Here is a 13,173-nt window from a genome sequence, read left to right on the forward strand (position 1 = left end):
GTGTAAGCGCTCCTGGGACAGCTTTGAGTCCTGTGGCCTGCTTTCCAACCAATTCTTGGCTGAGAATCCTCAAAAAATAATCACTCTCCAAGAGCACAGAGCATCCTGAGGTGGGGCCAATCCTTCACTGAAGTCCTGCAACCTAGGCTGGAATCACAGGCTAGACTCTATGGAAGGATAGACTCTATGGAAGGAGGCTGACTGACACCCAAATCCACAGCCTCTCACTTGGGCACAACCTCCAAGTCTCAAGGCTTCTGTCTGCAGAGAACCTTCTGAGCATCAGCTTACCATGGTCCACAGAGCTACTATTGCTATTGGAGGTGAATTCAATACACTTTGGGCCAGATGACCTAAGGCTGCCTTAGTCACCTTCCTTAGACCCTTGAGACACCTGAGATTTGCTGAGCCCCTCTGATAGATGATCCTGTGTGAATGCATGATGTTACATTAAAACCTCTGTATTTCTCAAATTTGATGGAAGTTTTGCCCTCAGTAAACTTTATGTATTATTTCTTTTACTTTCTCAAATTGCCCAAAAATGCAAAAAAAAATTTAAAAAGTTACACAAATAGCATAAAGCTGAATTTTATTTTCTTGTCTATTTTACATTGTTTTACACTGAAGGGTTTATATTTACTGTAATTACTGAACTATTTACACTTATTTTTACCCTATTATTTTGTGATTTCTATTTGTTTTTCTACCTTCATATTGTACATTTTTTTGCTATTTTTATTCTACTTTCTTCCACTATTAATTTGAAAATTATGTACTCTTTTAGTAATTACCCTATTATGTTTTAAGCTTTACATTTATTTATTTTTTTGTGTGTATGGTGCTGGGGTTGAATCTAGGGCCTTGTGCAAGCACTCTACCAACTGAGCTATATCCCCATTAAGCTTTTTTTTTTTTTTTTTTTTAAAGAGAGAGTGAGAGAGGAGGGAGGGAGGGAGAGAGGGAGACAGAGAGAGAGAGAATTTTTAATATTTATTTCTTAGTTCTCGGGGGACACAACATCTTTGTTGGTATGTGGTGCTGAGGATCGAACCCGGGCCGCACGCATGCCAGGCGAGCGCGCTACCGCTTGAGCCACATCCCCAGCCCCCCCCATTAAGCTTTACATTTAAAATAATAAATACTACTTTAATAAAGATTAAAGTTAACATATTTTCCCTCATCCTAATTAATACAAATAGCTTGGAAAACTTCAATATCCTATATCCTACTTCCAAATTATATGACTTTGTTGTGTAGATATTAGTTCTATTTTTCTTGACTTTATTAACCTGGAAAATTATGTAATAATATTACAATGTATGATAGTTTTAAACACTTATTTACCAATTTCTTTGCACATCATTCCTTCTCGTATTAATAGTTATTTTTTTATTTTTATTTTTAAATTTTTTTTTAAAGAGAGAGTGAGAGAGGAGAGGAGAGGGAGAGAGAGAGAGGGAGAGAGAGAGAGAGAGAGAGAGAGAGAGAGAGAGAGAGAGAGAGAGAGAGAGAGAGAGAGAGAGAGAGAGAATTTTTAATATTTATTTCTTAGTTCTCGGCGGACACATCTTTGTTGGTATGTGGTGCTGAGGTTCCAACCCGGGCCGCACGCATGCCAGGGGAGCGCGCTACCGCTTGAGCCACATCCCCAGCCCTAATGGTTTTTTTTTTTTTTTTTTTTTTTAAGAGAGAGTGAGAGAGGAGAGAGAGAGAGAGAGAGAGAGAGAGAGAGAGAGAGAGAGAGAGAGAGAGAGAGAGAGAGAGAGAATTTTTAATATTTATTTTTTAGTTCTCGGTGGACACAACAACTTTGTTTGTATGTGGTGCTGAGGATCGAACCCGGGCCGCACGCATGCGAGGCGAGCGCGCTACCGCTTGAGCCACATCCCCAGCCCCCCCAATAGTTATTTTTTAAAAAAATGTTTTTAGTTGTAGATAGACACAATACCATTTTGTTTTATTTGTTTTTATGTGGTACTGAGGATTGAACCCAGTGCTTCATAACTGCGAGGCAAGCACTCTACCACTGAGCCACAGCCCTAGCCCAGGAGTTATTTTTTCTTTAGTGGTAAACTCCAGATATTTTGTCTAAAAATATCTTGAATCAGGTAAATCAGTTCAAATCCTAGTTTCACCACTCTTTAGTCATGTGCTCTAAGATTATATACGTTAACTTCTGCAATCACTGGTTTATTTATCTCTGAAACTGGGATAATTTTGAGCACTGTCATCCTCTACTGAGAGACAAGTCTGCGGACGTGGTGGAGGAAGATGCAGTGAGAAGGTCCTGAGGCAATAAGTTCTCTCCAAGGGTGCCAAGATTCAAATTGTAATGAAAATAAATAAATAAATAAAATCATAAAAAACCCCAAAATGAAAAGCAAACATACTCTGTAATCACTTCTCTGAATGTCTGAGAACTGTAAGGAAAACAAAGTAACACATATTGAATTACCTAGTAACATTCTTGTATATTTGAGGGTTAAAGTGTGTATTTTGAATCAGCATTTTCAAGCCCAGTGAAATGGCTGGCTTGTAGGGGCTTATGAAGACGACTTTACAGAAGAGAATGCCTGCCTGGATGTCAGCAACTTGTTAGCCAACTCCAACAGTCAAGTCTCATCAGAAAAATCCACTGTGAAGACTTTAGGAACTTCTGACTATGAATTGCAATTAAATGACAAGTAATTCCAGGGCCAAGGAATGTTTTGGATTTGTATGAAAATTAAAATAACCACTATTCTAAGCTATGCTGCCTTTAATTCTGTACAATGATTAAATCTAAAGTAACTTTCAATTATATTAAGCTTTATATATCTATATAAATTTTTAAGGTAGCTAATTTTTTTTTATATTGCACAGCTATTAGTTTGCATGGACTAGATCCTTTCTCAGATTATCTTGTTTCATGCTCTCCATATATTTCTATGCTACAGAGGAGAAAGTAAACATTTAAATCACTTGCTCAAAACCTTAATTTCTAGATTAATACTTTATTTTGAAAAACCATCTTTCCCACTATATTTTAAATTAACATTAAGAAATTGGTTTGTTACAATAGAATAAATGATAATCTTTTAAAACTAAGCAGTAAATTGCTATTAAAAACTGTATAGGGCTGGGGATGTGGCTCAAGCGGTAGCACTCTCGCCTGGCATGCATGCGGCCTGGGTTCGATCTTCAGCATCACATACAAATAAACATGTTGTGTCTGATGAAAACTAAAAAATAAATATTAGGGCTGGGGATGTGGCTCAAGCGGCAGCGCTCTCGCCTGGCGTGCGTGTGGCCCGGGTTCGATCCTCAGCACCACATACAAACAAAGTTGTTGTATCCGCCAAAATAAATAAATATTAAAATTCTCTCTCTCTCTCTCTCTTTAAAAAAAATAAATATTAAAATTCTCTCTTTAAAAAAAGATATTTAAAAAATTCTCTCTCTTTAAAAAAATGTATATAACTGTTTTTCCTACTGAAAGACACACAAATCATATTTCTATTTTTATGCTAGGCTGCATCTACTTGTGTTCATGATGCTATGGTTAATATGTATATAAAACTTTAGTAAAAACTAATTGTTAGACCAAATAAAGAAAAATGCATTTTGGAATATGAAACAGACTGTTCTTCTATGCAAAGGAATATTAGGGGAGCAAAGAACAAACTAGGATCAATAACAGCAAGGAATAGATTCCAAAGATAGTGATTTTTATGGATTTTAATTGGGAATAGAATGTCTCTTATGTTTCATGTTGGGGCTTTCGGACGTTTTTCCTTTAAATGCCTTTGCAAAAGCCTTTACGTAAGCAAGCAGAGGATAATCAGCATCTAGTAATGCTAAAAACTAAATTATTCCACAGCTTTGATCAGGAGGCCAGACCCAACTATGTGTTCTGAAGATCCATTTTCTATCTTTCTTTTTTTTTAACTAAGCAAGCACTCTATACCACTGAGCCATAATCCCAGCCCCGAATTTTCTTTCTCTTAAAAATAAGAGTCCAAAGAAACCCTAGTCTAATCATGGGAAAGTCAATATAAAAACCCTGATCACCGATTTATATTTTGGGCTAAGAATTTCCCACTGATCTCTGATTTGACATGTTTACTGCATTGGGTACTGACCAGATGAACGCCATCAAGAGACCTACAAACGTGGTTATTAAGTAAGTAGTAAACCTGTACCTGACTGCTTTCTTCTCATTTATCTCAGCTGAGGTGAGAAGTACCTCAGCTGACATTGTTTCAGCCACCTCCACCTTAAATAGCCCTTTCCTATCTGTCCAGTGTCTAATGGTTCTCAATGGCCTATGTGGCATCTAAAGCACTGGTCCTCAAGCTATTCTTTCAAAGTCTGAGTAAGTGCCTATCATTTACTAGGCACTTACTCAGTGAGTGGCAAGCATGTTCACCACAATCTCTGTGCAGTGAATGATACCCCCATTTTACAGGTCAGGCACTGGAAGCAGGAGAAGCAACCACCTCCAACGTGATATGGCTAGAAATTGGCTGGCATACACAAAGCCAGACAGAGCTAGTTCTTACCCAGTACATTAGGGTGACTGAAAAATTGGTTTAGAGTTTTGCGAATATCTCATTTAACCCTCACAACAGTGAGAGGACCTGTCTGCATCAACATTCCTACCTTACAATGATCAATTTCAAAATGATCAACTGCTATTAAAAAAAAAAAACAAAACAGGGGCTGGGGATGTGGCTCAAGTGGTAGCGCGCTCGCCATGCCAGGCGAGCGGCCCGGGTTCAATCCTCAGCACCACATACAAAGATGTTGTGTCTGCTGAAAACTAAAATGTAAATAAAATATTAAAAAAAATTAAAAAACAAAACAAAACAGGGAAATTAGTAACATTTGTAGTCCAAAAAGAAGGGACCATGGTGGCTGGGGTTGTGGCTCAGTGGTAGAGCACTTGCCTAGCACATGTGAGGCACTGGGTTCCATCCTCAGCACCACATAAAAATAACTAAATAAAATAAAGGTATTGTGTCCATCTATCTACAACTAAAAACAAACAACAACAACAACAACAAAACCGAACAGAGACCATGAAAGATTAAAATCTAGGGGGAAGTGATGGAGTGCATAAAGGTATGGAGGTAGGAGGTTTGCGGGGTGGGGGAGTGGAGGGTTGGGAGGGAGCCAAGAATCCCTAAATAAGAAACTACTAGACACTGTGGCCACACCCATGTAAAGAATATATTTTAAAAAGTTGCTTAGTGAAGCCTGTCTATTCTTTTACATCACATTTCAGTAATTATGGCACATACCTCCACCCATTGGTTTGTTAGTAAAATTCAAAATTAGTGGGGGGAAACTCCCCCCTCCCAGAAAACCCACAAAAGAGTTGACCCTTTGAATCATCACTTTCAAAATGATCAACTGCTATAAAATCGTCAACGTTCTGAAAGTTTAGTTAAGCGATTTATGCATTCTTGCTTCTTCCAAAACCGACTAAAATCCCGTAGCCCTTTCAAGTTACCCTACTTCATCTCATCTTGCCATTTTTGCAGGAAAGTGATTAATAACCTCCCCTCCCCACCAAGAACATAGCCCCCAGGCCTCAAGAACAGGCAGAAGCTGTCCCCTTGGGGCGGTGGACACTGCCGTGCGTAGGTGGAGGTTGGAGGTGGTAGGGACGCCGCTCCCAGCGGGCGGTGGAGCAGAAACCCAGCGGGAGCTGGATGGGGGTGGTCTCCCAAGCCGGGGTTAGAGTACACCCCGGCCCAGCTCCGCTTCCGCGCGACTGAAGAGCGAAATGAAGAGGCAGCGGGGAGAGAAAGGGAGGAGAAATAAAGGAGAGAGGCCCGGGAGGCGCGGCTGCCACTTTACCTCAGAGCCGGAGGCCCGGGATCGGCTCCCGGCGCCGCTGCCGACTCCGGCCTTCGGACCGCAAGGCTGGTGTGCTGCTGGCTCAGGCCGTTCCCCGACATCGTCGAGGGGGAGTGGCGGTGCCGCCCCTGCATCTCGGGTACAAACCTCTGGCACTCGCTCGGGGCTTATTGTCCGCGGACGCCGAGGGCAGGCTAGCGGGCCGCTGGCCGCACCCCGCCCCGCCCGGACCCTTCGCAGCCACGGGCGCGCCGACTGGCGGCGGAGAGCGGCCCGTGCGTGTCTCTTTAAGGGGCCGGGCTGCGAGGCTGCGGGCGGGCGGGGTGCGCGTCGCTCCGGGTGAGTGTGCGAGGGAGAGAGCGGCGGGCGGGCGCCGGCGGGAGGGAGCGAGCGAGCGAGCGAGCCAGCGACGCGGGCCCTGCCGCCGCCGCCGCGGTCGCACTAGCGGCCTCCTCCCCTCCCCCGCGCTGCCTGCCGCGGGGAGGGGGCTCGCGTCGCCGCCTCCAGCCGCTCCCGATGAAGCAGCTGCCGCCGCGGCCGCCTCCGAAGATGGGGGATTTCTACGACCCTGAGCACCCGACCCCTGAGTAAGTCTCGGCTCCGCGGCCTCCGCGGTCGTGGGCCGCCTTGGCCGGAGTCGGGTGCGTCCTGACGGGCAGTGGGGCGGGCGTCGCGAGGAGTAACGGGCCTCGCTGCTCGCGCGGCTGGTGAGAGCACCCCGCGCCGCGCCTCGGGCCCCGTCTGTCGCGGCGGCGGGCGGTCGGCCCGGCGTGGGCGCCACTGCTCGCGTCGCGGCGGCCGTTGGGCGGCGGTGGGGGAGGGGCGGCCGGCCGGAGGCCGCTGCCGCGTCCGCCCGGCGGGGGAGTGGGCCTAGGCCCCACTAGAGCCCGGCAGCCGGGTCGCAGGGCGGCTGCGGCCGAGGCCGGCGGGAGGGCGCGGCGAGGTAGGCCGAGAATCCCCGGGCTTGGGTGGAAGCTCTGCCCGCAGCCGGCCTACCGGCGGTCGAGCCCCGACCGGAAGGGCCTAGCGCGCGCCGCCCGGCCCGGGCCGCAAAGGGCCCGCGCTGCGCTCTCGGGCTCCGTTTTTTCCCCCCTGGGAACTCGATCCTGGCCTCGTAGTGCTTCCGGCTGCGCATTCCGCACCTTGGGAGCCCGGATTTTGTAATGGTGGCGAGGTTTGTGTGGTCCCGTTGTTGAGATGACACCGGGTTTGTTTTTCCACCTGAAAATGAAAGTCCTCTGAGGGAATGCATTTTTCTGCACGTTATGGTTTTTGCACACTTTCGGACACTCTTATGTCTTTGGTAACAGGAACCTCTTACCTAAATGGGTGACTTTTACTTCATGTGAAGATAGTGAAAACGCCAGCGATCATTTGAGGATTCTCTGAAGAAGACAGTGCTAGTAAACCCAAATACAGTTTTGCCCAATAGTACTTTTCCAGTCTAGGACAGTTTTACATTTCTTTTGAGGGCTGTATCCGCTGCTATTTCCTGATAACTCAGAAAGCTTTACTCCAGAGCCTGGAGTCAGTTATTTCGTTAAGCCCTCACAAGACCATTGTTTTGAGAAGCCATTCTCAAACTCCATTACTGGTGGTAAAGTCTACACTTAAAAATATACAATTCGTTTCAAAGTTAATGCAGTAGGGTTGCAAGTGAAACTGTCAAACTTTTATGGCCGGAATGATCCTAGAGATTTGTTCTTTTGATACATTTTACCTTACCTTTGCTGTGGTGGTTTTTTGAACCCGATGACAAATTTTTTCACCTTGGCCTGGAAATATCTGGACCTTGCTTGATAGTTCTTAGGTTTGATTACAACACAAAAAGATTCTGTTGGGGTGTTGGCCCTCTCTGCACAAAAAGAGAAATCATTATGTTGCTTTTCTAAAACAAAACCAACTCTTACTTGCAATATTAAGTTTGCCCTTTTGTGGGTTCTTGGCCATGGGTTAACATTATTTTAATTAGATTGTTTTGTTGTACTGCACAGTTAGTCCAGTTACCAAGCTCATGTTGTAGGTTTTTGGTTGAGACTGTAAATTCTCAAAAAATTCTGTAAAAAATTGATAAACGCTGATTGAGCTCTTGTCCTGTAAGAAGTAACACGCTAGCCTCTGAATGGGCAAAGTGCCTGTTTTCAGTTCCTTTTGCCAGGTTGTTTGGTGAAGTTCAGAAGCTTTAAGGAACACATCCTTTCACTTCTTGGGGGAAAACAATTTTTTTATAATATGCAGGAAGGTGGACTCAGAAGTGCATTTTTGGACACAGGTGGGGAAGGAATCAAGGTGATTATTTTAACAAGTCTTGGAGTTTTTAGTTTTACTGATTTTTTTTTCTGGCTCTACCTCGGATTTCTAATAGTGACTAAATAAGTTCTTATGTAGTTTTTTTCTTTTGTTTATTAACCTGTATGAGCATCTGTAAAGAATTATAAAATGTTTTCTTTCATAACATTTTAAGGACTAGAGGAGATTTTGATAGGCATTCTGAACAATATTGCCTCTCTTACAGATGAAGAAAATGAAGCCTTGCCAAGAAAATGAGAAGTGAAGTGACAGCAAACCCTATACGGAAGTATATATGAACTAGTTAGTGTTTATAATGCTGGAGAGAGAAAGGAAGCACACAGTACAGGGTTAAAGAAATGGATTTCAGAGTCAGACCTTGGTTTAAACATTTGGACAGGTTACTTCATCTCTCTGAGTTTGGGTTTTCTCATCTTGGAAGTAATTATCCTAATGGTAGCAACTTACTAGGACTTCTGGGAGGATTGAATGAGATAATGCATGAGAAGTGTTTGCCACATAATGTGGCACATGTAAGTGCTTCTAGCAAGGGTCATCAGGGAATATTAAGAGGTAGTATTTAAGTTGAGCATGAAAAGGTTAGGTGGGCTTAAGTGGTGGTGGGGGTAACATGGTTGAGAGAGTGAATGACCAAATGCCCCTTTTAGACTTCAGGTCATTTGAAATGGTTGATAGATGTATAAAGAAGTTTGAGGTGAAAAATGTAAATTCAGTTTGATTGAAGTTGCAGTTGGGGCCTGATATTTTGTATTTGTCTTGTACTTAACTCTTTATCAGACACAACTGTAAGTCCTGGCTTTTCCTGCACCATAGAGGACATTGTGTTTCAGGTGAAAATGGCTATAATCACTTAAGTATCTGTGCATTAGGTGTCTAATATAGGGCAAAGACAGGTGTTGAGGACACTGTAAATTAGATCAGGTTACTACTCTTCAAGGACCTTTTCTAATGAGGGAGATAGACAAGTACTTAACAGTGACACAAAAGCTGTTTTTTTTTTTTTTTGGTACTGGGATTGAACCCAGGGGCACTCACCCACTAAGCCATATCCCTAGCCCATTTTTATATTTTGTTTAGAGACATAGTCTTAGAGCCTCGCTTAAGTTGCTGAGGCTGGCTTTGAACTTGTGATCCTCATGCCTCAGCCTCCCACCTCTGGGATTACAGGTGTGCGTGCACCACCATTTTTTTAATATGCTTGTCTGTGCTAAAAGTAACCATAGTAGGGGTGGTTGGTGGGTGTGTGTGTGTGTGTGTGTGTGTGTGTGTGTATATATATATATATATATATATATTTAAAAAAATTTTTTCCCTTGTGGGGTTTAAGGAGGAATGATAAACAGTAAATTATATAGAATTAATATTATATAGACTAATATTTTTAGGCAAAGGCTTAAAGGTGACATAGCCATGTTAGTATCTGGAGAGAAAGCATTTAAAGCAGAGGGAATGGTTCTAAAGTGTTGAGGCAGACCTCTGAGTTCTTCCCGGTATGGCTAGAATGGAATGGTCAATAAAGAATAATATTGAACTGGGTCATGATGGGGTGGGGTACAGATTTCTTTCTTTTTTTGGAGGTACTGAGGATTGTGCGGTGCAGATTTTGTAGAGCTTTGTAGAGCCATTATGGAGACTTGTCTGGTAGGTTTTTGGGGTTTGTTTTTTGAGATGGAATCTCTCACTGTGTTTTTGTCCAGACTGGCCTCAGATGCCAAGGCTCAAGTGATTCTCCTCAGCCCCCAAGTAACTGGGACTGAAGATGTGAACCACTGTGCTGGGCTGCTGGGAAATTTAAACAGTCTGCTTTCAGTTTTAGAAGGAACACTTCATTGTCCAGAGGAACAACAGTGGAAGCTTGAAGATTTTTTAGGAAGCTAGTAATCCAGACAAGGGCTGACTTGTACCAATATGGTAAAAGAAGAATGGTGAAAAATGGTTGGATTATGAATATATTTTGAAAATCAAACTGGTATGATTTGTTGATAGATCATATGTAGTGTGAGGACCTGAGGATGCTTGTAGGGTTTTTATCTGAGCAGTTAGAAATTTGCCATTCATTAAGATAGGAATGAATGGCTGTGTAAAGAGCAAGTATGGAGACTAGATCAGTAATTCAGTGTTAGACATTTGGGTTGAATTGATAGATATCTAAGTTTAGAATTTGGGGGAAAGGTCTGGATTGATGATAAATTTTATAGTTATTGACTTGGGTAGTATTTAAAGCCATAAGCCTAGATGAGATCAAGGGATTCATTGTAGAAAGAAAAGGACCAAGGTCCTTTGAAACTCCAGTGTTAAGATTGTGTTAGTATCCAGTGTAAAACTGTTAACACAGATCACATCATGAGAAAAATTACCTTTTCAGTAACCTCTAATTAGAAGTTAGCATTTCTTTCAATTATATAAGCAATGAATTAAAGTACTAGCTAGTAACAGTATCTGTGATTTTGGTACCAATACAAATCACATATTTTAATTGATTATTATAGATATCTCAAAATATTTATGTTCATCTCTATATCAAAATTACAGTGCATATTAGCTATACCTCTAGATTTTTAAGAAACATATGTTACTATTTCACACTTCCCAGTTTTTTTACCTCATATAATTTTTTTTTAAGAGAGAGAGAGGAGAGAGAGAGAGAATTTTTAATATTTATTTTTTAGTTCTCGGGGACACAACATCTTTGTTGGTATGTGGTGCTGAGGATCGAACCTGCCGCACACATGCCAGATATATACTTTATCTAATACATTTAAAAGAATTAGACTGAAAAGCTTAATTAGACTGCCAAAAATTAGACCATAAGCTTAATTAGACTGCCAAAATAGTTGAGGGTCTTCTCCCCCCACCCATCACCACCATGCTAAAAAAAAAAAAAAGTTAAAACCCTGGGCTCTGGAGTCAGAATTCCTGATTTAGAATCTCACCTTTTTTTTTTTTTTTTTTTTTAATAGTTTTGTGAACTTGGGCAAGTTTCTTTTTCTCTTTGCAATACTGGTGATTGAATCCAGGATTACTCTACCACTGAGCTACATTCCCAGCCCTTTTTATTTTTATTTTGAGACAGGGTCTTACTAAATTGCCCAGGCAGACCCCAAACTTATGATCTTTCTGCCTTAGCCTCTCAAGTATCTGAGATTATAGGCATGCCCCACCATGTTTGGCAAAAGTTTGTTTTTTTTTTTTTTTTTTTTTTTGATAGAGGGGGTTGGACTCTAGGGCACTTGACCATTGAGCCACAACCCCAGTCCTATTTTTTATTTTAGAGCTTTGTAGAGCCATTATGGAGACTTGTCTGGTAGGTTTTTGGGGTTTGTTTTAGAGAAGGGTCTCACTGAGTTGCTTAGTGCCTTGCTTTTGCTGAGGCTGGTTTTGAACTCTCAATTCTCTTGTCTCAACCTTCTAAGCTGCTGGGATTACTGGCGTGTGCCACCATTTCCAGCTAAAAGTTTCTTAATTACTCTGTGCCTTGGTATCTTTATCTACAAAGTGGGGATCATAATAATATCCTCTGCAAAGGGTTTTTTGAAAATTTAAGAATTAGGACACTGTTTTTTTTTTTTTTTTTTTTGTATTGAATGGAAAGATTTGGCTAGAAAGAATAGTACTTAAAAGGTACTACCATGTAAAGGCATGGCGAATTTAGTAAAAAGAAAGTTGTTAACTGTGAAAAATATTTCAACATGTTTAAAATATGAAGCAGTGAGGAGAGTCAACTTATCATTGTTTGTCATAGAAGATGGAGATGCTATAGGAAACCAGCTGAGAGAAAGTAACATAATGTGGTCACCAAATTCTGTAGAAGAGCCTTAGTAGCTTTGTAGCCAGTATATGAAGCAGAATTTTTGTTGTTTTATAAAGAACAGTGTATAGCTTTCTAGTGATTAAGGTTTGGATCCATTGAATGTGGGTACTCTTTTTGGGCTACTGGGGTACTTAAGTTTGGAAAGTCTAATAAACTATCCTAGTGCTTAGGATAGGGTATCGTTCTTTGGTATGTCCTTGTTTGTTCTTGTCTTTTCTAAATTTCCAACAGATTGTTTTCATTCTATTGACACATTATGTCTTAAGAAAAGTATCAAGCAACTGTTGATACAGTTGTGTTTTCCTAAGAAATGGCCAAGCCATATTTTATACATGTAAAGTTATCTTTTTAAAAGTTATACTTTCTTAGATTTATTAGGACTTTGGCATTATCCAGTCTTCTCTGCTGCTTTTCTCTGTAGTGACTAATTGACTTCATCTATTCCTTTTCTGGACACTTAAATGCTTTGGGACTCTTTTTTTTTTTTAAGTTGTAGATGGACACAATACCTTTTATTTATTTATATATTTTCAGAATTTTTTTTTAGTTATCGATGGACACAATACCTTTATTTTATTTACTTTTATGTGGTGCCGAGGATCAAACCAGTGCCTCATGCTTGCGAGGCAAGTGCTCTGCCGCTGAGCTACAATCCCAGCCATATTTATTTAAAAAATATCCTTCCAGTTATACATGGACACAATATCCTCATTTTATTTGTCCATCTCTTTTTAATGTGCTGAGGATCAAACCCAGTGCCTCACACGTGGGAGGCAGGCACTCTGCCACTGAGCCACAACCCCAGCCCCAGTATTCATATTTTTTTATGGGGTGCTAAGGATCAAATCCAGTGCCTCACCCATGCAGGGCAAGCCCTCTACCATTGAGCCACGTCCCTTGGACACCCCCACCCTTTTTTTTTTTTTTGGTACCAGGGATTGAATCCAGGGGCCCTTAACCACTGAGCCACATCCCCAGCCTCTTTTATGTTTTGTTTTGAGACAGGGTCTTGCTAAGTTGCTAAGACTGGCTTTGAACTTGTGATCCTCCTGTCTCAACTTCCCAAGTTGCTGGGATTATAGATAGGAGTGTGCCACTGCACACAGTATAACTTATTTTATTAGTTGTTGATGGACCTTTATTTTAATTATTTATTTATGTGTGCTGAGAATTGAACCCAGTGTCTCACACATGCTAGGCAAGCACTC

At 41.8% G+C, this 13,173-nt stretch overlaps 2 protein-coding genes across 23 annotated transcripts in view; one reads left to right on the forward strand and one right to left on the reverse strand.

Moving 5' to 3' along the window:
- Positions 1-5,983, reverse strand: part of LOC308644299 (uncharacterized protein) — a gene marked incomplete at its 3' end in the record, with an annotated part of 100,159 nt that extends 94,176 nt beyond the window's left edge. For 9 of the 18 annotated variants that reach the window (XR_014020947.1, XR_014020948.1, XR_014020951.1 and 6 more), the window contains exon 1: positions 5,845-5,962. Coding sequence is in view for 5 of the 18 variants with exons in the window: in XM_081285251.1 (XP_081141377.1) it covers positions 5,845-5,945 (101 nt within the window). Of the gene's footprint in view, positions 1-5,844 lie in introns of all 18 variants that reach the window. The other 9 variants (XR_014020954.1, XR_014020955.1, XR_014020956.1 and 6 more) reach the window with 3 other exon arrangements.
- A 118-nt stretch (positions 5,984-6,101) lies between these two features.
- Positions 6,102-13,173, forward strand: part of SETD2 (SET domain containing 2, histone lysine methyltransferase) — a 124,990-nt gene continuing 117,918 nt past the window's right edge. For 2 of the 5 annotated variants that reach the window (XR_014020942.1, XR_014020943.1), the window contains exon 1: positions 6,102-6,431. Coding sequence is in view for 2 of the 5 variants with exons in the window: in XM_081285239.1 (XP_081141365.1) it covers positions 6,361-6,431 (71 nt within the window). In the remaining 3 variants the exon portion in view is untranslated. The remainder of the gene's footprint in view (positions 6,432-13,173) is intronic. The other 3 variants (XR_014020944.1, XM_081285239.1, XM_081285238.1) reach the window with 3 other exon arrangements.

Source organism: Spermophilus citellus (genome assembly GCF_964194105.1).
Source record: "Spermophilus citellus genome assembly, chromosome: 3".
NCBI lineage: Eukaryota > Metazoa > Chordata > Mammalia > Rodentia > Sciuridae > Spermophilus > Spermophilus citellus.